Source organism: Rhinatrema bivittatum, chromosome 3 (assembly GCF_901001135.1).
Source record: "Rhinatrema bivittatum chromosome 3, aRhiBiv1.1, whole genome shotgun sequence".
NCBI classification, from domain to species: domain Eukaryota; kingdom Metazoa; phylum Chordata; class Amphibia; order Gymnophiona; family Rhinatrematidae; genus Rhinatrema; species Rhinatrema bivittatum.
Window position 1 is genome coordinate 201,673,065 of NC_042617.1, and position 24,636 is coordinate 201,697,700.

General features: G+C 44.7%; 1 protein-coding gene across 3 annotated transcripts in view; it reads left to right on the top strand.

Moving 5' to 3' along the window:
• The window catches only part of PDE10A (phosphodiesterase 10A), a 748,737-nt gene that overhangs the window by 721,088 nt on the left and 3,013 nt on the right, over positions 1-24,636 (top strand). For all 3 annotated transcript variants that reach the window (XM_029594115.1, XM_029594117.1, XM_029594116.1), the window contains one exon: positions 7,802-7,890. In XM_029594115.1, the coding sequence (XP_029449975.1) occupies positions 7,802-7,890 (89 nt within the window). The remainder of the gene's footprint in view (positions 1-7,801; positions 7,891-24,636) is intronic.

Here is a 24,636-nt window from a genome sequence, read left to right on the forward strand (position 1 = left end):
CCGCCGCCCACATCGCCGGGAAAGACAACATCACGGCGGACTTCCTCAGCAGAGAAAGTCTAGACCCAGGAGAATGGAAGCTATCTGCCGCAGCCTTCCGGATGATAGTAACCCGGTGGGGAACACCGGAAATGGACCTCCTGGCGAACAGAACCAACGCCCAAGTACCCAGATACTTCAGCCGCAAGCGGGATCCACAATCCCAAGGGATCGATGCCCTGGTGCAAACCTGGCCACAGGGCACCCTACTATACGCCTTCCCGCCGTGGCCCCTTTTGGGCGCAATGATTCACAAGATACAGCTACACAAGGGACTAGTTCTTCTGGTGGCCCCGGATTGGCCAAGAAGACCGTGGTACGCAGACATGAGAAGACTGCTGGCAGGGAACCCCCTACCCCTGCCCCCTCTCAGAGACCTGCTACAACAAGGTCCGATCGTCCACGAGGACCCGACTCAATTCTCTCTTACGGTCTGGCCACTGAGAGGGCTCGCCTGAAGAAGAGCGGATACTCGGGGGCGGTAATAGATACCCTCCTCCGAGCATGCAAGTTCTCCACATCACTAACATACATAAGGATCCGGAGAATATTTTAGGCCTGGTGCAAAGATCACGATATCAAGGCACGCTCACTTAAAGTTCCCGTGATGCTGGAGTTCCTACAGAGCGGACTTCAGAAAGGACTGTCCCTCAATTCAATCAAGGTACAGGTGGCAGCACTGGCATGCTTTGGCACCAGGGACGACAGTGATAGCCTAGCCTCTCACCCGGATGTGTCACGTTTCCTGAGAGGAGTCGAACACATTCGCACACCGCTGAAGTGGCCGGTACCTCTGTGGAACCTTAACCTCGTCCTGAACTTCTATCTGGATCCACCTTCAGACCTCTTAGAAGCCTACCACTCCGTCAGCTGACCCTGAAGATTGTCTTCCTCCTGGCAGTTTCCTCAGCGCGACGCATCTCTGAACTACAAGCACTGTCTTGCCGTGAACCCTTCCTTAGGTTCACCTCAGGATCCATCCAGCTGCGCACGGTACCGTCATTCCTTCCCAAAGTGGTCTCCCACTTCCATCTGAACCAGACCATCTCGCTCCCCTCGGCGGGAGCCCTGGAGAATTCGGAAGAAATCCGTAACCTGCGTCACCTCAACGTTGGCAGAATCCTCTCCAGATACCTGGAAATGTCAGAACCCATACGGAAGACGGACCACCTTTTCGTCCTTCACAGCGGGAAAAGACTAGGGGAAGCAGCCTCGCGGGCAACCATAGCCCGCTGGATCAAGGAAGTTATCAAGGCGGCCTACGTAGAAGCAGGGAAACCTCCACCTCTACAGGTCAAGGCCCATTCAACCAGAGCCCAGGCAGCGTCCTGGGCAGAAACAAGAATGATGTCGCCTGCCGAGATCTGCAAGGCGGCGACATGGTCCTCCATCCATTCCTTCTCCAGATTCTACCGTCTGGATGTTCAGGCTCGGGAGGACACGGCATTTGCAAGGGCAATACTAAGTGGGTCACAGGCAGCCTCCCACCCGGTTCGGAAGTAGCTTTTATACATCCCATTGGTTCTGAGTCCATCTGCTACACGCTAGGAAATGGAGAAATTACTTACCTGATAATTTTGTTTTCCTTAGTGTAGACAGATGGACTCAGCAGCCCGCCCTTGGCTGCCATCACGCATGGTATTGCAAATGATCAAGGGTAAGCCTCATTTCGTTTACCTAGGTCTCCACCCGGCTGGGTGTCGACGCTTTCCGGTTGAGTTCCCTGGCGGTCTCCAGCTATACTCAGTCGACCAGTTCAAATTATTTCAGTTAATCAAGTTATAACGTTTATATAGTTACGAAGTTATACAAGTTAATCAAATTAACCAATCGGTCAGTCAAACATATATCCACAATGCTTTGCAAGGAAGAATACTGAGGATCTGCACTTCCTGCAGGGGTATATGTACTAGGGGCTGACGTCAGATTGAAATCTGATCCGTCTCCAACTGCTAGCACGTACACTATACCCATTGGTTCTGAGTCCATCTGTCTACACTAAGGAAAATGAAATTATCAGGTAAGTAATTTCTCCATTTATGTATCTACATCAGATTTGAAGGCAGTTTAAAATGTCACAGATTGCTAAAGGCTTTTCTATGATTGTAGACAATCGTAGACTGTACTTGTAACCCCTGTCTAGAATATATTTTAAATGGTTGTGTATTACATTAAAAACATGCTTTCCAAAGGCTTTATACTACTTTTGAGAGGGCTTTTTTAGGTGCTTTACATCAGAGTTTCCCAATCTTTTCAAGTCCAAGGCCCACCGACATTAACAAAAACATTGTGTGGCACACCAACCTCCACAGAGCAAGCATTCCAAACATGGAGAGGAATCATATGGCCATAAGAAGAGCTAGGGAAGTGCTGAAAGCCCCACCAGACTCTGCCAAATTTTAAAATAAAGGGAAAGAGGGAGTGGAGACACCCATGAACCTATTATGATGGACCGGCTCCCATTATATCAGGGGTGGGCAAACTGACCCATGGCTAGAGCCAGGCCATCTTCTCCATTTTTCCATCCTGTCTATCTGAATGCAATCTTCATTGTCTCCAGCCAGCTGACCCTCCTGCTCAACACCATCCGCAATGGCTCAACTGAAGCTCTGAGGTAAACACATCCCCCCAGCCCTTGTTGCAGATGAGAGCTGCAAGCTTGGCCATGTCTAAAAAAAAAAATGTTTGTCCATCACTGCTCTATATACAAGTGCAGGATAGAGAAGAAGTCTGTATGTTTTGGGTAGCCAGCTAAGATAATTACCTTGGTTGTCACATGTAGGTGTCAGAGCCGGTGCTCAGTGTGCACTTTTCTCAACTCATTTAGGCTTAGATTTATCAAACTGCACTAAATAATGCAAGCAATAGGGGCATGTTTTATGGTAATAGCCTATGTATCACAATGTGTGATATCTGGGTGCTTTGCATAGGTTTTACCACAAAGAGTGAACTTTTTGCACTTTGTGCTTATACCTACATAATTGCATTTTCCTACCTGCAAAGTACTTATTTCACCACTCTCTCTCTTCTCTCTCTCCCCTCCCCATCTGAGGTCCTTCCCCAGCCTAAAAATGCCCAGAACAGAATTTGTGAAAAAAAATCACAAATTGCGTTATGGGCATTTCGCAGAGCGTAACACAATTGAAAAAGGTGTAGTTATTGTCTGCATTACAACTGTGCAATATCATGTGTTATGGCTTCACACTTTGTGAAGCCAGCCAACGTTTATGGAAATCCTGCCCCCAGTCCCTCCCCTTTTAAAAATTTGCATTGCATCATGCATTATGGTGCTTATCACATGCGTTATGGCGTTTTTCACATGCAAAAATGCCATAACGCATGCAAAAATGCCTTAACGCGATTTGATAAATGACCCTGTTAGTCTGGGTATAGGACAGAGGCTGGAAGGACTCAAAGGAGAAGGCTCAAGATGGGAAGCTGAGGAGGTGCTCTGTGCGGTATATGTGCTGAACAAAGCCAGGCATGCTGCCCACTAATTACCACAGGGCTCTTGCTATAGCTAGGACAAAGAGACATACATGATTACACAAGTTGCTAGAAAGGACCGCCTACACATTTAAGTGCCACTACTGGTGTCTCTTGTTGCTATGAGCTGCTAAGAGCAAAGTCCATGTGCTGGCCTTGATCTGAGCATCAGGCAGTGGCAGGGGCGGCTTTGCCTACTGGGGTTTCGGGCATTCTCCTTTGGGCTGGTTATCCTGATCATATGATTGGTGTCGGTTGCCGCACGCACGTGTGCAAGATTTTACAATCCGCACGCGCATGAACGGGCGGCACTCGCAAGAGGGGGTGAACTTTTGCAATTTCTACACGGCAACATAATCGGGCCTTCCCTAGTTCCCTTCCAATCCCCCCAATTAATGAGCGGACTGGGAGATAACTTCCCTACCACCCTACCTAAACTCCCTCCCTCTTCCCATCTCCTCCCCACCCCCTAAACCCTACCGATCTTTCTATTTTTTTTTTTTGTTTCGCAACTTACTTCAGGCCCAGAGCTGAAGTAAGCTGCTTGTGCCAGCTGGCTCGCGGTGTGCGAGTCATCGGAACAGCATACAATGGCGCTGTCCTGGCCTGCCCCGACCCCACCCCCCGGATCACCCCTTTGAAGAGGCATTATTTTGGGGTTTATGTGCATGGCAGATTCTCTTTGAAAATTCACACGGCGCGCAGGCCTTTTAAAATCTTCCCCAAAGTGCACAAATATACACATATATTCAGTGGCTTTGCCTTGCTGATGAATACACATCATAACTTAGCCAGATTAGTTCTAACCTGCTTACAGGGTCATTTATCAAATTGCTATAAGGCATTTTCGCATCCGTTAAGCCCCTTTAATGCCTGCAAAAATGCCTGTGAAAGCACCATAATGTATGGTGCGATGCAAATCAGAAAAAAGGGAGGAGTTGGGGTGTGATTTGTGACCGAATTCACAATTTTGCAAAGCTGTATTGCGTGGCTTTAATGCGTATTTTAACTACACCTTTTTTCATTTGCATAAAGCCGTATGATAGGGCTTTATTGCACTTTGTGATGTTTAAGCTCTTGGAGAGCCAGCCTAGCTGTCAGGGCCCTTTTACAACCATGGGGAAGGGAGAGAGAGAGAGAGAGACAGACTAGCCATGATGCTCTCACCCTAGGTAGTTATTTATATCTCTATAGGAGGCCTACCTAGTAACTCGAGGTGAGGTTTAGATATTAGTGTAGGGGTTAGGGGCCACTGACATTCAAAATGAGACGGATGAACAGAACAGCGCTCCCTTGTGAAGATTTGATGACCTTCGGAGTGAGGAAACTCACCCAAAGATGAGATTTGTGCAATGTTACCCAGATAGAGAGTCCATCAAGCTAGGCTGAGAGAACATTACATAAATATCTCTCTCTCTCTCTCTCTCTCTCTCTCTCTTCCCCCCCACCCCGGGCCCTGACAGCTAGGCTGGCTCTCTGGGAGCTTCAACCTACTAAACATGGTCCCCCAAGTGGTTGTATGTAGGAAATACAACAATTCTGGCACTTATCGCAAAGTGCGAAAAAGTTATCGCAATTTGCGGTAACTTAGCGCTTCACATTGGTATTAGCGCAAATTGCGATAAACTGCCTATTACCATAAAACATGCCCCTTTTCATATCTCATGCGATATTTAGTGCATTTTGATAAATCCAGGCCTAAGTTACTTACATGGCCAGCTTTGAATATCTATCCCATATTATTTAGCATATTCATAAATGATCTGGGAAAGGGAACAACAAATGAGGTGACCAAATTTGCAGATGAAACAAAATTGTTTCGCGTCATTAAAACAGCAGCAGATTGTGAAGAACTGCAGAAGAGCATTGTGAGACTGGGAGCCTGGGCATCTGAATGGCAGATGCAATTTAATGTGGACAAGAGCAAAGTAATGCCCGTTGGGAAAAATAATCCCAGATAAAGGTATACGATGCTAGATTCTGAGTTAGGAGTCACCACCCAGGAGAAAATAAAACCCAGCACTTTGTTTTTTTACCCTATAGACATTAATAGGATCCAAAAACAAATGCAAATAAAATTTGTTGTGATTTTTAGGGGGGGGACTCTGGCTATTTGTGTTTATTTTCAGTGAACTGAAATGAATATGCCGATTTGGCTTTGATTCCTTATTGATTTAAAAAAAATGCACATCCCTGAGTAATCAAATATCCATGCTGGCAGAAACAAGGTATGGAAAAATATTTAGGAAAGTTAGGTTTGAGCCGGGGAAAATGATTTTCTTATTTCTGTTTTTTGTGGGGGGAGAGGGGAGTGGTGGAAGGAGGTGGAGGTTTTTTTTTGGGGGGGGTTTGCCTTTTAAAATCTCCATTCCCTTGCTTTTTTTTTCTGTACCTGCAGCCTTTTTTTCTTTCTTCCTTCTCGTCCTCAACTTCTCCCTCCATACTTTCTTCCTTGTCCACCTAATCAACAGCATCTCAGCCAGGGCTGTAACTGGCTGCAATGGCAAATCTTCCGCCCTACAGTTTTGAAAGAGGTGACAGTCGCATCTCTTCTTCTACTGAACAAGTGCCAGCAATCAAGTTTATTCACAATGACAGAATAAACTTTATTGCACAATGACAGCATGAACTTGATAGAGAAGTTCAGCTCTAGTCATTTCACCGACACAAGGCAAGACGCCAGTTAAATCAAAACTTGAAATAATTGAGAATTCTCTAAAATTAGTCATGTTCAGTTTGAGAATAATTCATCTTTCTCAATGCTTCATGAGAAGTATGTAATACAAAAAATAAGATTATTCTTTTTTATATGAGGTAGATGTTCAATAGAAAATGGATAAGTAAATTATCCAGAAAAAACTTAACCAGCTAGCTTAAATGGAATATTCAGCAGCATAGCTATGCTGCTGAATATCCCTGTATTAGGTCCTTCTTAGCTGGATAAGTTATATATCTAGCTAGGTCAGACCTGCTCTATTGCAGGTCTAGCTTATCTGGTTAACTTAATTGGATATTGGCATTTATCTGGCTAAGGGGGTTATTTTCCAAGCCGCATTATGGGCTTTTCACTTGCAAAAAACACCTTAACGCATGCGAAAAGCACCTTAACGCATGGTGCGATGCTAATTTAGAAAAGGGGTGGAATTTCTGGCCAAGTGGGCTTGCTTTGCAATGCCATATCACACAGTTTTAACACAGCAAATAACTACACCTTTTTCATTAAGCTGTGCAACATGGCTTTATTGCACTTTGCAATGTTTTCACACACAGCATTTTTAGGAGAGAGAGAGAGACAGACTAGCTACAAGGCTCTCATAGTAGTTATGTATTTATACCTCTACAGGAGACCCACCTAATTACTTGAGGTGAGGTTTAGGTATTAGTGTAGGGATTAAGGGCCACTTTGATATTCAGAGTGAGACGTACAAACAGAACAGTACACTCTTGTGAAGATTTGATGTCCTTCGGAGTGACGAAACTCAACCAAAGACGAGATTTGTACAGTGTTCTCTCAACCTAGTTTGATGGACGCTCTACCTGGGTAACATTAAGCTAGGTTGAGAGAACATTGTACAAATCTCATCTTTGGGTGAGTTTCCTCACTCCGAAGGACATCAAATCTTCACAAGAGTGTACTGTTCTGTTTGTATGTCTCACCTCGAGTAACTAGGTGGGCCTCCTATAGAGGATTAAATACCTAACTACTATGAGGGCCTTGTAGCTAGGTGTGCTCGCTCTCTCTCTCACATTGCACTTTGCGATAAATATGCTATTACCATAAAACACGCCCCTATTGCATGTGATAGTTTGATGAATCTAGCCCTAAGTTAGTTGAATAGGTAGCACCACCCTCTTACACTCGTTGCCCAACCCTGACTTATCCGGCTATCTACTTAGCTAAATAAGTGGCTTATCTGTTTAAATGGCGATCGCTGAACGTAGCCAGATGTTCAGCAGCTCCCACTTAGCCTGATAAGTCACTACTTACCAAGCTAAGTAGCTTTGAATATCAGGCTCACCTTGAGCTGTGTTCCCTTCATCAGGTCAAAACAAAATGAGCAGATAAAGGCTTATATTTCCTAAATATACAAGTGATTCACAGAGTGTATTACAATTTGGGTTTGAAGGGGGAAAGGAAAAATGTGTTGGGGGAGAGTTAGAGTGGTGACAAGTCTGAGACAGGATAATGTCTGCTAATGGGTGAGGACTAATGGAAATCCACACTAATTTATCAGTGCTTCCAGTAATTAATGTGCTTGGGGTTATTTTCCCCTAGGTTGGATTTTATAATGCTGTAGCCATCCCATGCTACACTACGCTCATGAAGATCTTGCCTCCTGCTCAGCCACTTCTCCAGTTGTGCAAGTAAGCAGCAGTACCATTTGTTTTTTTATGAATTGTCTCTTCCATCTGGGTTTACACACATAGGTCCCATCTGGTATACCTGGTCAGTTAAAATATTTGATAATGCATTAGAATTAACAGGAAGAACCTAATACCTGCAGACTCCATCTATTTGGTTCAGAAATGCTTTTTCATACCAATCTGGATCAATCTAGAAGCAAAAGATAAATGTTAATTTCTGCTATTTTATTCTAACTTGGTTTTTTTTTACCAAAGAAAATCAATAGAGAGAGGTTAAACTGAGACTAGACTAGCCTGATATTCCTTATCTGCCTTTATGCTTTTTTGTTAACAAATGTACATTTTTGTTTCATGGCTTTGGGAGCCAGGATGAGGAAAGGCAGCTGGGCAGAGAGCTCCTACAGCTGAATTTAAGTCAATTATTTTTAGACTTTTGGTGGCAGTGGAAAAGAGCTGAGCTGATGAAGCTTTCTGCCAGTCTTTTTTTAAGCACAATAAACTTTATTGATAAATACATACATTTTACAAAGCAATTATTAGGTACACTGAAAATCCCACATAGTGCTGTTCAAATATATTGCAAACAGTAAGGAGGCAATTTTGAGGAGCTCAAATTATTTGCAAGGCACACAGACACTTTTTAGCTAGCGTGCATTACAGTCAATTTTCCTAAGAAAAACTGTGCAACATTACTCATTGAAAATTAGTAGGGATGTGCATATATTCTTTATCCATACAAAATTGGTTTTGTCCATACATAACAAAAAAACTAAAAAAAAAATGGAAAACACAACAAATTTAAAAAAGAAAAAGAAAAATGAAATATTACATTTTTCCCTGTGTACTCCAAAAATTAGCAGCCATAAAGTAAGGAAACTAAAAACGCTGGCATATATTGCATTTTCTATTTGTGTGGGCAGCTGAATGAGGGTAAAATAGTATGCATACTTTTGAAAAAGCCAAGTAGCATGGGATCTGCTTAGTGTTTGGGAACTTGCCTGGTACTTGCGACTTGGATTGGCCACTGTTGGAATCAGGATGCTGGGCTTGATGGACCCTTGGTCTGACCCAGTATGGCATATCTTATGTTCTTAAGCATATTGTTTTCCTCCCTTGATCTAAACACACCCCGAGGAATGGTTCCTTTTAACCTGGCTTTGAAAGCCAGCAACAACATTCACCTTCAACTCCAGCTGCAATGGGGGAGAAGGAAGCAAGCTCAAAATGTTTCCAGGTTTGCGATCTGGCATAACCTGGCAGAAAATTACCACCTAGCAAATAGCTTTGAAAAGTGTTCTTGATAGCAACATCAGATACATTACAACTAAAATGAAAGGATCAGTTACATAGCTGCTATAAGTGAATTTAGTAAAAGGCTTTATTACACAATTAAAAATGAAAAATATACATTTCACAAAGCAGTCATTATATATATTGTAAACAAGCCGTTAAGCCCGTTAAAACAGGCTACATTAAAAAAAAATTTCAGTCCATTTTCAAACACAGCACCCTTCTACACTTTTTCTCCCTCACTCTCCCTTCCCCTCGTTCACTCACCCTCTTCCCTCCACTCAGTCTTACTCTCACCCTCTGTCTCCCACTACCTCCCTCCCCTCACTCTCACCTCCCTCCCCTTCCCTCAGTCACTCCCCACCCTCTCTCAATCCCATCCCCTCTCCCTCAGCCCTCCTCCACTCCCTTTTTCTCTGCTCCACAACTTCTTACCCTTCCACTTACTCACATCCCTCTGTCTCTCACCCTCCCCCTCATTCTCCCTCCTCTCCCCCCTCATTCTCCCTCTCCCCTCACTCCTCCCCACCTTTCCCACCCCCTACCTCCCTCCCCTCCCTCCCTCCCACTCTCTCCTCCCTCCCTCCCACCCACACACTCTCTCCTCCCTCCCTTCCACCCACTCACTCCCTCTCACTCCCTCCCTCCCTCCCTCTCACTCTCTCCTTCCTCGCTACTGGCCACCGCTCCTCGTCGTCGCCGCCACTACCGCCCAACGCCGCCATGTTGATATCCAGCTGACGCTTGCTGAGACCGACGTGCTTGCCCGCACATGCGCAGTAGAGCTGCTCTCTACTGCTCATTTGCGGCACATTGGTCAAGCTTCGTTTATTAGGTTGATATCACAAAAATTATACCGAATGCATTGCAAATATTAAAGTAAAAGATTTAATTTTGTTATTACTAGAACTGGCAAATTACATACGGTATTTGCATACCGAAACATAGAACATGACAAATAAAGATCATGTGGCCCATCATTCTGTCTATTTACATCTTCTGCTCAGCATTATAGTCCCTTCTTCTCCATCAGAGACCTTCTGTACTTGCCTGTGCTCTCCGATATTATTCCTTATCTCCATTTCTACTAGTTCCATTCATCCATCACTCTTTTTGTAAAGAAATATTTTCTTAGATTATTCCTGAGTCTGTCCCCTTTCACCTTCATCCCATGACCCCTCCTTTTTATTGAGTAGCGAGGCCTGTGCATTTATTCCTTGGAGGTATTTACATTCACAGTAAATACATACATTGTGAATGTAAATACCTCCAAGGAGTAAATGCACAGGCCTCTACGTAACAGAATATAAGTAAGTGTTTCGATCTTTAGTCAATGGTCTTCATAATAAAGCACAGACCTAAACATATACATATATAAATATATATATATATATATATATATATAGACTGAGGAAAATGGGGAAATATGATAGACATCTAAACGCCTTCAAGGTTTTTAAAATTCCTTTCACTGATATAAAGCTGCATTTTGGCTTTTAGACTGATGCTGCTCAATGCCTGTTTTTATACACATGCTGCAAATAAAAAAAATAAAAAGGTGTGGAAAAATACAATGGAAACAAAAATGGCAAAAGCTAGGTTTCCCACTATTTATCGAAAAAATTGCCAAAGAGATTTACTTGTGTGAGACCTGCAATGAGGCTCAGAATGTAGCCTTGGAGCGCACAGGTGATCCACAGTCCGAGCACCCATCTTACAGGGTGCTCAAGCCTGGGCATTTCATGGAGGGGGTGTGATCAAGCCCAGGAAAGGAGGAGGACAGCTACAGGTGCTATTCTGGTGTACTTATGGAAGTCACACCATATAATTTGGTGCAGCTCTGCTGCATTAGAGCCATTCTAGTTTGAGGTTGAGGCAGTAATGTCATGCCAGCTGGCATGCAGTCCAGGGCAGAACTTGGAATTCCTCTGGAAGCCTCTAGGCATGAGCCAGGTGGACACATGTTGAAAGGGGCCAACCTTATTACAAAATATGGTAGGGTCCGGGGTTTGCAAGGATCAAACCTCACTATTACCATAATGGACCTGTAGACCCACTGCAGACAGTTGGACAACTTTGAAAGATGCTTTTTCTTTTAAATCTACTCATGGCCCACTAATTGAGTCAAGGGATTGGAGTCCAGGGTTGGAGGGTGGGTGAGAGAGGAACAAGAAAAGGTGAAGGTCATAGCTATCTGTACTATATACATTTCATGTAAATATTCTTCTATTAAAGTGTATGACAAACATTTTGTTGAATTTACAAATAGTGTAAACAATTCACAAAATGCAGATTTGTAAAATGCAAATTATACTTTCCATACATCCTTTAAAAAAAAAAAAAAAAAACCTTTTTCTAAAGCTTTTCACTCTGTATTTCAGATTTCGGAATTTGCATAAAACGCGTTCGTTCTCTGGCCACCAAATAAAAAAGTTACTGTTCCCTATCCCAGTGTGCGAACTTCCAACTAATAATGGAAGGCACCCCCGCACCCTGGGGCACCCGCTGTATCCCTGGGGGCGTCGCCTCCGCCACACCGGGCTGGCCTACCTGCGGGCATGAGGGAGGGGGGATCCCTTCTCCTCCCCTCCCTCTCCTCACTCCACAGTGACGGCTGGCTAAGGCGCCGGCGCACGCTTCGGCATGCCTGCAGCGCCAGCCTTTGGGGGCTCCGTGGGGTGGTACTGATTACATTTAACCCTCAGGTTGGCCTGGTGTCGGATGCAGTGACATCAGAATGCACCTCGACACTAGGCCACTAGATTGGCCGGGGGAGCAACCTGGTGACGGCCGCGAGGAGGGACCAGCGGGAGATTTAAAACCTGCCAGCTCCGTCTTGCCTGGCCTCTTCTTCCTTGGCCCGGCACAGCATGGCATGGCACGGTTTTCCTCCCAACCCACCCTTCTATGTTACTTCCAAGTGTTAGTTAGCAATCATGATGGCTTGTTGTTAACTTGTTAACCTGTCGCAGTGGTTGTGACCGAGTCCTGGAACAATAATGTAATGATGAATGCTGCATATGAGGCAGGGAGGTGCCGTTAAAGATGAGAGAAGACTAGGGTCCGCCTCTTGGCGATTGGCCTTCAAGGACGCATGTCAGGCATGGGGAGTGGGCCTTGATGATTTTCGATGGCCTGGCACATCTGTGAGGGGCCCAGGCGGGGCCTGCTGCATAGCGGCCTGACAGGGTCCCTCCGGCAATGGTGCTCCGACACTGGAAGGGAGGCTCGTAGGTAGAGCAACCCAACTCTCACCCCCTTCAGATTTTGCTAGGGCAGTGGGGGGGGGGGCAGAGTCATTGGCACCACCCCTGCGGATAGTGATAGGACTCGGAGCCAAGTTTAGATTCCCCCGTTAGGGTCATCTAATAAACAGCTGCAGCCAATTTGCATCCCAGTGATGTCAGGTTTTTCATTGTGTCTGTGTGTAATTGCGGGGTAGACAACCCGGCTAGGCGGGGGCGGGATATGTGTACGCGTTTGCCAGCATGTGCACATGGATATTTATTTATTTGTTTGTACCAGTTTTAAAACAAAAAAGTTACATGCTTACATTTACTTGAATATTGTCGCTGGTATTTGACATTTGTGCCTACTTTTTGTAGGGTGTACGTTTTCCACAGATAAAAACACACACACAATTGAGACTACAACCCTATGCGTGTTGTTGTCTTACCCTGACCTGAACACCTCCTCTCTAATAGGTTTACCAACTGCCCGGTTTTGGACTAGACAGCCGGGTTTTCATATGTGCTGTACAGTGTCTGGTTAGAAATCCTGACTGGACACTGAAAATCCGGATTTTACAGGCGGGTTCTCCTCTTTCTCATCTGGACTGGAACATGGACAACTGGACAAGACGAGGAGCTCCAACAAAGAACAGGAAACACAGGACCTTGAAGAAGAGCTGGAACAGGGACGGCTCCTGGAGCGAAGACAGGAATATCCCAGGAGCATCTAACTCCTTGCAAAGGCAAAGCTGGAATGAACACTGGGCCCTTTTGTAGGGATGAAGAGGATAATGCCTAGGGAGGAGCCAGCAGGGGGGCCACACCTGGCTGGCCCTTGAAGAGCAGGAGAGAGGCGCGCATCCGAGCCCTAGGAAGCTGGAAGAGAGAGCAGGATCGTTGGTGGCGTCCGTGCCACTTGTAAGGCCCAAAGAAGCAAGCAGGAGCGGCTCCCACCGCAAAGAAAGGAGAGAGGACTTCAGGCTGGCTGCAGGCACCAGCAGGGATGGCTTCCCTGCCGGCTGAAGAAGAAAGGAAGGCAAGCAGCCAGGGAGGAGCCAGTCGATGGCGGCACGCCTGCCGTGAAGGAAACAGCGTCAGTGTCCCGACTGGCCGTGGGAGGTAAGGGGCCTGCCCGCGTTCCTCGCAGGCAGGTTCATAACATGGAGTGACCACATTTGCCTTTCTTGAAGCATAAACAAAATCTGTCAAGACTTCAACAGTTTTTTTTTAAGCGGGAGGTTTTGTTTGGTATCTGTTTGCAGCAGCAATATAACAAATCGGCACTACAACACTCAGCATCTCCAGACACTAACAAAGGAAATGAGGAAGAAATTCAGAGCAAGACTGAAAACATGGAAATATGATCAAAAACACAAGCATAGAGGCAATACATAAGTAATAAAACATCGCTGAAAAGACACATCAAACAGCTGCTTAGGGCTGACCAGCGCTATTGATGGCCATGTGGATGACATCAGGCAGAATATGAGTAGGCAGCCCTCCTGCCCATCCAGAACCCTGTGGATGGAGTAAGTGGGAGCTGGGTTGGTTCTCACCCCTAGATTTGTTTTGGGAGAAGGGACACGTGGGCATTGGGAGATCCTTGATTTTTTTTTTTATGTTTGGGAGGGGAGTGTTTTTTGGGGTTTTTTACATGTTCATTTCATTTCTGCAAGCAGAAACAAAATAAACATTCAAAGACACGAAACCCAGGGGAAAAACCCAAAATGGAAAATAAATAACCCCCAAATGAAATTTTTGAGGCTGGATACCCCTAGAAAGCACCCAGGAGTCAATAGTCTCACTGAAGGAGGCAGAGGCATGGATCTTGGAGTTGGCAGGAACAAGAAGTGGAGGCCAGAACTTTTTTTTTCTTTTTTCTTTTTTTTAGGAAAAGGTATGAATTGCGGATCAGTGTTGAATATAGATTTTCAAAGGTAAAATAAAAAAAAACTATGGTGTTTTAAGGATTAAATTCAACCACAGTGAAATCCTCCTCCCCCACCGCTGCCACCACCACTAGAACCCACACACACTGAGTCTGTTTCCTTTTAATCAACAGGCAACATGCAATCTTTTTCCCATCCAGTCCTGCACAGTTTGCTGACTTGGCAGAATTTGATACCTCCTCTCTATCAGTCTTCTGTCAGTTTGTGGAATGTGATGTCTAAGATGCTGTGTCCTTGAACTCCCAGGAATGCAGACACATCGTGCGCTGCATAGGACACAAGTCAGCACCAAGATTCTGCCAGAGGAACCAGAAGGGAATTCATTCCAGACACCAAGGAGCCAGGATCATCCTAGAGATGATCAAAGGTCATACAAATTGCATTAACCACACCTCCCCCCCCCTCAACAAAAATGATTCACTAAACTTTTTCCCCCCATCCCATACACAGAATGAGAGAAAAACCTTAGTCTCGGTGAATCAGGCTTTAACATTGTTTCCTTTTGTGATCAGGATTAGTCCGTTGAACAAATGTATGTGCATGCTTAAAATAGCAAGTTATGCAGAAAGATGTTAGCATGAACACACAAACATTTGCATATCTGCCCATGCAAATGAAGAAACATCATAAGGAAATGAGGGTTTGCTGTGTTCTCCTTCCATGGCATCTTGCAAAAGATTAGTAACTGAATGCTATGTAATAACTTCTAGGGCCTGGTGTTAACTTACCAATGTGAGCCGGTTACTTAGCAACAGTAAGTTAAATAGCATAATAATATTAAACCACATATTCATACTACCAATAGGTCTTCTCAAAGCAGTGACACATCACAATGACTCTTTAAGCACATCTTGTGGGGGTGAATTTTCAAAGCACTTTTTTGTGTAAAATTAGCATATACAAGCGTAAGTAGCTTGTACTCACATAATCACAATTTTATAAACATTGAAAATAGGTACAAATTATACATTTCATGCACACACACATATATGCCTGAAAAAAGGGTTGGTCTAGGGGCGTTCTCCGGTGGGGCTAACAGTTGCACAGATGCGTTGCTATTTTATAAGACCTTTACTCATGTAATTTTACACCTACTAGATGATCAATTTTAAAAGCCCTATGCACGCCGAAGCCGGGAGATATGTGCGTGACTCGGCGCAGTGCACTCCGCTCAGATTTTAAAACCCGTGGCAGGTATCCCGTGGTACTCGCACAAAAATAATTTTTGACAAGAGGGCATGGGCAGGGCATGGGTGGGCTGAGGCATGATTTCTGCGCATACCTATTTACATGCACAAGCGCACACTGGGGTCCCATACTACGTAACGTTCCTTCTACAATGGATGGTGTGTATGTCATAAAATAGAAAAAAAAATAGGTTACTTAGCGAGGTTTAGGGGGGTCTGGCCTAACAGGGTAAAAGGTAGGCAAAGGAACGGGGGGGGGGGGGGGGGGGGGGGTAGGAAGGCTGATTGATTAACTGGGCAAACTGAGATCGAACTGGGAAAATGGATTCTAGTGTAGGCATGCAACTTGTAAAAACCCCCTCACTTAAGCGAGCAAGGCGGCCTTTGCGTGCACATGCGCGCGTCAATATGAAATCGTATGCACCTGTACGTGTGAATAGCTGGTTTTAAAACGCGCGTGTATATGGCATATACGCGTGGATGTTTTAAAATTGCCATATTGATTACTTTTGTCGAATATCGGTATACAAAAAAACAAATAAATAAATAAATATCCATGTGCACATGCTGGCAAACGCGTACACATATGCGCCCGTTCACGGCTCTTAAAATGGAACTCTAATTATTTTGCATAATTGATATCAGACTTGTTTATTGCACACTATTGTCTTGGTGGGAGGTCTGGGAGAACTGGGGGGAGTTCAGGCTGAAGAATCAGAAGAGACTCGATGACCTGGAGAAGGACTGGGCGACCTGGTGGAGGAATCAAAAACTGGTATTTTCAATTACATGCACATGTTTTAAAATAGACTGATTTCTGCACATAAATCTGGTTTTATGCGAGTAAGTTTTACATTTTTTTTAGTATATCATAGACATGCATAGATTTTTAAAATTGGAAGGCAAACTACATGCATTCAATGCATGAAAATACTTGCTTTCAGTGCACTGCAGATGTTTGTGCATTAGCACACACATGCATGTACATTGAGGGGCACACACATGCGTATTTTATAATTTTGTATATATATGGGCCACGTGCAGTTCATTGAAACTTATCCTCTTCGGGGTGAATTTTCAAAACATTATGGGGTAATTTTCAAAAGATTTACATATTTACAGATGAATTCTCAAAGGAGTTATGCATGTAAAAGTAACATGCTATCATAGCAATTTTCAAAAGCCATTTACTCGAATTAAGTGCACTTAACATGGGTAAAACCTATTTACAATACAATGGCATATATTGTAGCAATTTTCAAAACCTACTTACACAGGTAAAGTGCACTTGGTTCATTATTTTGGTTTGGTTGCAAATTTTCATTTGTTTCATTCTTTTCAGTTCCCAAGTTCATTTCTTTATTTCATTATGTTTCATTCATTTTCTTTAAAGTAAATGGGGAGCAGTGCCTCCTATTTTTGACTCTTAACATTGGGCTTTTCTATCCAAGTTAAATGAAACTTACATGCAGACATCAGCAGTAGAGGGAAGATTACTCCAAGATACCAGGAGTCGGAAAAAGAGGCATCAATGGTGACATGAAGAGCCCAAGGCATTAGGGATGTGCAAAGCCTGTACCTTTTGGTTTGGGCTTCGTTTTTGGTCCACCGCGGGAAATATGATATTTCCCGTGGTTCGGGCCTTGGAAATTTGGGGGCTTACGCGCGCCGGGCCTATTTTCAAAAGGCCTGGCGGCGCGCGTAAAGCCCCAGGACGCGTGTAAGTCCCGGGGCTTGAAAAAAAGGGTGGGACGTGGGCGGGCAGTCGCGGGGCATGGGTGGGGCCAGAGCCTCCAGGCACAGTGGCCATTTGCTGCTGTGCCCGGGATTGAGGGCTGGCCACTGGCCGGCGCACGCAACTTGCACCTTCCCAAGGCAGGCGTAACTCGGTAAGACACATTTTTTAGGGGGGTTTAGCTTAGGGCTGGGGGGCGGGAGAGTTAAGGGAAGGTAGGGTGGGGGGGTAGGGAGATTTCCCTCCGAGGCTGCTCCGATTTCGGCGCGGCCTGGGAGGGAAAGGAGGAAGGCAGCGCGGCTCAGCACATGCAAGGTGCACAATTGTGCACCCCCTTGCGTGTGCTGACCCCTGATTTTATAACATGCGCACGGCTGCGCACATATGTTATAAAATGGGGCATACATTTGTGCACGCTAGGTTGCGCGCACAAATGTACGCCCGCACATGTTTTAAAATCTGCCCCTAACATTTTAACGTTAGCACGTACTAACCCGAAAACAAAATTTTCCCGAAATTTTGGGAAAACTTTTTCGGGTTTCGGGGTCCCCAAACCAGGATGAATTAGGCAATTTCGTTGAAATTGCCTAATTCGTCCTGAACAAATGCACATCCCTACAAGGCATGGTGAGAGGGGCAAAGCAACACTTAAAGTGGCATGAAGATCCCAACCCAGAAAAGAGAGTCTAAGGCATTACCAGTTTCATGATGACCCCCAGGCACCAAAATAGGGGCAAAGGGCAGGTACAATAGTGGCACGAAGATCTCAAGGCATCCAAAATGCAAAAGCAGCACAAGCAGTGACAGGAACACTGCAGCCATAGAGTGAGGGTTGTGGCATCAGCACTCTCAGGCACAGAATGCAGACTGAGGAGGCAAGAGGAGTGGATTCAATGCACCAAGGCACTGAAGCAAAAGAGAGGCAGGACAGGAAGAGCAGGCCGGGCAGCATCAGTAGCCCAACAGCACAGTAAGGCACTGAATCAGATGGCACATAAGGCATGAGGAGTAGGCTAGGTAGTGGGCATCACCAGCAGCAGTGAGGTTCTAAGATTGCAAAGCTCCAGAGAGAAGCATGAGAGGAGAAGGTATTTTTTAAAAGCTTTTATTGGGAGGGGCTGGGATACAAAACACCCCAGTGTAAAAAGGAGAGAAGCAGGGCAAGAATAGCAGGTTGGACAGTGGCAACAAGAGTAGCAGTGGATGGTAACACAGCAAGGTGTTGAGCCAGAAGAGAGACAGTGCATGAAGATCAGGCTTAACAGAGGCAAGAGTGGCAAATAGCAGCAACATAGCAAGGTACTGAGGTAAAAATGTGTAGGCAATGGCTCACTGTAACTGTGCACTTTATTCTTCAGCCACGCACTTGGAAATTCAAGGAAACCTAGAAGAGGAAGGTTTATTTGAAGGAAGAGCAATTTGCCACCAACTCTTATGCCAGCTGTGAACAATATGGATTCACAATATCCCCTGCCATTGAGAATACATGTTCACTAGGTACACTGGTTGTTGGGCAGGAAAGGAAATATTGGGCTTCTTTGGTGAGGTCCAGCCAGACTGTGGTTTTAGTTGTCCAGTATGGACTCTCCTGCTGAAGCCTCTAGCAGGAGAGTCCATTGTATGGTGGATAAAGGTAGTGGACGAACTGGTAGCTCTCAGGGTGCTGCTGATGCTGACATACTTTGTGAGAACTTGCTCTAGCCTGCATCCCCACTGCCCCACTACATCTGGCACTCCCATTCTTGCACCCAGGCCACTAGCTATTCCTTCCACTATTTCAGAATGCCAGCCTGGAGGGCAATATTCCCTTTCACCTATGGATCAATTAGGGTGGCCAGCTAGCTAAGGGGTTTGAGTCAGTTTTGCAGTTGCATCTGCAATGAGTCCACAAGTACCTGCATCAGTGGTTCCAGTCCCTGTTCTGAACAGAAAACCTTGTAAGTTCTCCTTCAGGATATTGACGGGGATCCTCTATGACATCCTTAAAAGGCTTTACATCTACATTGATCTTGACGTTCAAAGACAGCTCATGAAGGATTGGCTGTTGCTCCACTAACTGCATCATTAAATTGGTGAAATTCCACGTGCTGCCTGCATTCTGAATAAACTGGTGCACAGATGCATTGACTGCTTCCTGCTTCTCACAAAGTTACTACCTGCACTTCATGCTCTATTTCCCTGCCCCTCTCTATCAGTTCCTCTAGGGTAAAGTTGCTGCTTTCCTTGGCTCCTAGCCCTAGGGAGTCGTTTACTACCATGTTTAGCAAGTGTGCAAAGCAAGTGAGTCCCCTGGGTTGCCCCCATCACTCATTGTACTGCTCATGTTCCTATTACCATGTGTGATTAAATAAAGATAAATGGTCATGTGTTTCCAGTGAGCTGCCAGCCCACCTGTACCCTGCTGCTGTACTCCCCCCCCCCCCCCCCCCCCCCCCACTAGAGTTGGTGTCTGATCTTGTCTTATCCATCTGCCACCAATGTACTATCAAGGAGATGTAGGCATGTGTAATGTTCTAGCTCAGTGATCTTCACTAGTTTTTAAGTGGGGGCCACTTTGGATCCGATGGGGCTGGAGCCAAGCAGAGCCAGACTGGGGAGGGGAGGTCTCCTGTCAATGTTTTGGCCAGCTGGGGAAGGTCCCCCTCCAATTTCACACCTGACTTAAGGGGGTCCCCCTCACATTTTGCCATTAGTCACTGCCACCTCCTCTGGCCTTTCCTCCTTGCCACCTTTCAGCCTGCTGGGGGTGTGTACGTACTGTATGCAGGGACCTTCATTTTCAGTTTTGATTTTAGTTTCCCTGGGAATTTATCAGTGCTTTATAATAAACAACAAATGAATATGTCACAGTGACCAGAGACATGTCTGTGCCATCCAATAAGTAAGATGTATTGTTTATACTCTGTTGAAGGTTTTTTGGCCTATCAGCACAATTTAGCCTGGAATTTATCTCTGCATTATAATTTCATTGATTTTTCACTTATAATTGCAGTTAACTCTTTTAGAGCTGCAAGAATTCCTACATTCTCAAACTTTTCTAATCTTCTAGTCTTATCCTCTTATCTTTAGAGACCTTACTGGATTCTTAATTCAAACACGTGACACTGTACCTGCCTTCTTCAGTGATGAAGGTTCACTTCATCATATGGAACAAATTCCTGGACTCTCACCTTGATGTTGATCCACATCTAGTGGGGAACTACCACCCCAAATTGTGTAGCCACAGATCGTGGTTCCTTAGTAGATCTCTATACTACATCTTTTGATGTTGGTACATGTGGTCTGATAACTGTTTGAAATTTGCATAGAAGTACCTTTAAAAAAGGTTATATGGATCCAAATTCTTATTCCAATTAGAATTATAGCAATGCTATTTTGCATTACATTTACAGTTCTGAAAAGCCTCTGTTGTGGCAGTCACAAGAATAATTTAAAAATATGTAGAAATTAGAAATAATTATGAATTTACCCCCTATCTCCTATTTTCACATATTTTTTTTAATTACAATTTAAAAGAGAAATTCTCCAGAATTACAATAAACAAAAATGTTTATCTAAAAACAATGAGGTAACTATATTAAGCTATGAGAAGCATTTATCACACAAAAAATGCTATTTATCCACAATATACGCATCTCTAAGTACCTGACATAAAATTTAAAGGACCACAATGGCATAATAGCTTGGCCCTCCAATGTATAAAATACCCCTTCCGAAGGTCTGGCTGGACCCAGCCAACAACTCCCCCACTCACTACCTGTAGATGCAGCCCAGCAGGGGAAGAAAACTAGAATTAACTGTTACATGGTAACTCCCTGCCCCCCCTTCCCAAACCCCTTCTCTTTCACCACACCCTAGTTCCAAAAGCTCCCTTCCTGGTTCCAATACCTCCCCATGGTAATCCTACCCATCCTAGCCCATCCCCTCTTGGCCATACCTGGGAGTCTAGGGTTTGCCTGGTAGTCTAGTGGAATGCAAAGTGCCAGACCCCTGGGAGAGATTTTTACACATCATGATCCTTTAAGAAGATGGTGGCCCCGGGCAAAAGGGGCTACAATCGTGCACATTTGTTCCCTTTACTCGCAGTATTTTTTCCTGGAGATTTTATTTGCAAGAAAAAAATACCACAGGAAGCTGACACAATATTTTATCCTAGTGGGGAAAAATACTATGGAAAAGCCCCTCACCTCCCACCCATGGGGTTTTTCCATGGCCCAAGGTATTTTCTCCCTGCCATGGTAAAATACCATGGCATAGTAAATCTTCCCCAATGTTTACAAATTAAAGGCCTCATTTACTAAGCATTTTTCCCTTAGACACAGAATGGGAGAAAACCTTTAGTAAATATTTTTTTGATTTTTTCTATACCGGCATTCGTGATAACATCACATCAAGCCGGTTTACAGTAAACAATGGGGTAATAACCGGAACATAGAACAAAATATGTAATATACATATTATAAATGCAGTTACAATAAACAAGGAGACGTACAACTAGGAGTAAGAAGAAGAAAAGATAGAAACTTTAACATGGTGTATTAACCTGTAGAATGGTAAAGTTTCCAAAAATGGAAGTGAATGATTTACAATGAATTGTTCCCCCTAAAGTTGTTACAATAAATAAATGTTCCCCCTAAAGTTGTTACAATAAATAAATGTAACTTAAATCTGTGTTTAATAGAAAATATATTAAAAGCAATAGTAAGTGATATTAAAGGCAATCACGGTAACTTTAAACAGCTGGGCAGACATGGGCATGGTCTGGGTGGGGCATGGGCAGGGAATGGGTGTTCCTGGAAATATGAATTAAACCAGCGCATAAGTATTTACACACACCAGCATGCGCCAGGGTCCCTATCTGCGTAACTTTACTTCTGCTATGGATGGTGTGTAAGTCATGGAACAAAGAAAACTAGGCTAGTCAGTGGGCTAATAGGGTAAAAGGGAGGCAAGTTAGCTAGGGAGTTTAGGAAGTCCTCTCCTTTACTGGGGCGAACTGGGAACAAACTGAGGAAACAGGTAATTGCGTCCGCATGTGTATCTACTAAAATCCCCCCCACACACACACACTTACGTGATCAAGGTGGCATTTCCAAAATGTGTAAAATTGTGCGCACATGTATGTGCATTTAGCCAATTTTATACCATGCGCACGTACATTGGAAAATCTCTGCATCCATTTGCGCGAGCTGGCAAACGCAAGTACATGTGCTCCCGTGCACAGATCTTAAAATTCATTTTTTTATTTTTAAGTGTGTGCCATGCTTGTGTCAGTTCGTGTTCACTTAAAATGTGAAATTTAAAAGAGATGCGTGTGTATCCACAGCATTTTATAAAGTGGGAGAGTTCGCGTACATGTGCTGATGCGTGCAACTCTCACATTGGAGAAAAAAGGGGTGTGGTGTGGGCGGGACATGGGCTTTCCTGGGACGTGGCCAAGAGCTGTGTGCATAAGTACCTTTGCACCTGGCTGACACACACGCATACATGTGGGCCTGCACACCCTTTTGAAACTTACCATCTCACAGCAGTGTTTCTCAATCTTTTTTTTATTTCATGGCATACGTTCAAGTTTGCTCAGTTCTCATAGCACTCCAAACCAAATTTTGCATGACTCTCACTTCCCCTGCTCTCTCTCTCCAACCTCAGCGGCAGAAGAAGAGTAGTACTTTTTACCTGTATGTGCCTTATTCTGCCGGCGTCAATTGACATCTGAACGTGTGGAACCCAACCGATCCTGTGAGATTATCGGGCCCCCACCCAATGAAACATCAGATCGAAACCGACAGAGTTGGTGCACACATGTGCTGCTCTTCTCCTTCCAGTGGGAAGGAAGGAAAATAAGGTATATTCTGGTGGACGAATAATGGGCACTTGTTCCCTGTAGTATGAGTAGTGAGTAAGCAGTTCATTTTAGTGGGAGGGGGGGACATCTGTGGACTGTCCCCATGGAAAATTATAGTAATCAATTCTCAAAATATACCTAAAAGCACATTCTTTAAGTTGTAATACCACAAGATATTTTTGGGCCCAATACAAACCCTCTGTGCTGTTGGGTATGTCCTTCATACAAAAGAATGTATTATATATCAGAAAGTCATAATTAACTAAAAAAAATCCAACTCTTCCCAAAATGTTAATTCTGTGCGGGAGACACATACAGGTCAGAGTCTTTGATCTGTGTCCCAGTATATTTTATACTAATAAGTTATTAATATTCTGAATCAGGCAATAATAGTAGCCAACCCTTGATGTCTCTGGCTTGCCTTTCTGCCTGATTGTGTCTATTTTTCCTCATTCTCAGGTCTACTTTCTGTCTGTTTGTTTTCTCTTTCTCTCTGATATCTTCTTTCCTTCTTCTTTGTCTCTTTCCATGAGTGAATATTTTAATACTTTATTTTCTTCATTCTTTCTGCTCTTTCCTTGATGCTCTCCTTTCCTCATTCATCCTCCTTTTTCTCCTCCTCTCTCTTCTCCATTCCTCATTCCCTTTCTCCTCTGTTATGTCCCAGAATTCCCTCACCCCCAAATCCAGGGTTCTCTCTCATCCCCCCAGCTCTTCCCTTCTCCAGTCCCCTTTCTCTCTCTCCTCCATCACAGATCCTGACTCCCTCTCAGGCCATCCAATACCTAGTTCTCCTTTCTCCTTCCATCTTGTGTCTCCTTCACCTCTCCCATATCCAGTGTTCTTTCTCTCTTTTTCAATTCTCTCGCCTTTCTCCAGCCTCCTTCTTTTTCCCCCTTCTCCTTCACAACTGATTCTCTCTTTCTCTCTTCCCTCCACCCTATTCCTCTCCCCTGGGATAGCCCAGCTTGTCCTTTCAATCCCACTCCCCCCCCCTTCCCCCCCCCACCCAAAATCCAAGTCGGCAGGAGCAGCAATGCATAATACTTTCAGCATCCTAGGCCTCCTCTCCCAATTATTTACACCCCTCTTTTAACCTCCCTCACCTTTTGCACTGACCACAAGCATTAACCCCTTCTTGCCTCACCAGCATTCAAATCCCCTTCCCACAAATAATTCTCATCTGGCTGCATCTCTGGGTGACTCCTTGCTCTTCTGTCATCTGAGTCCCAGGTCTCTGCAGCACAGCCATCTTGAGGCCTGTGGCAGTGACTCTCCAAGCAAACAGCACAGCAGAGAAAAGCCCTGCACTCCAGGCAGTGGGTGGAGAGAGTGGCTGGAGTACACGACAGAGGCTCTTCCCTCCATTCACTGTGGCTGGGTGGGCTCTCTGCTGTCGCCCCTCCCCTCTGTTATTTTTCAGTGCTGTCTGGCTGCCATAGGGACAGGAGGGGAGGGGCTGAAGCAGCAAGCAAGAGATTTGGGGCACTGTCCAGTGGAATGTAGCATG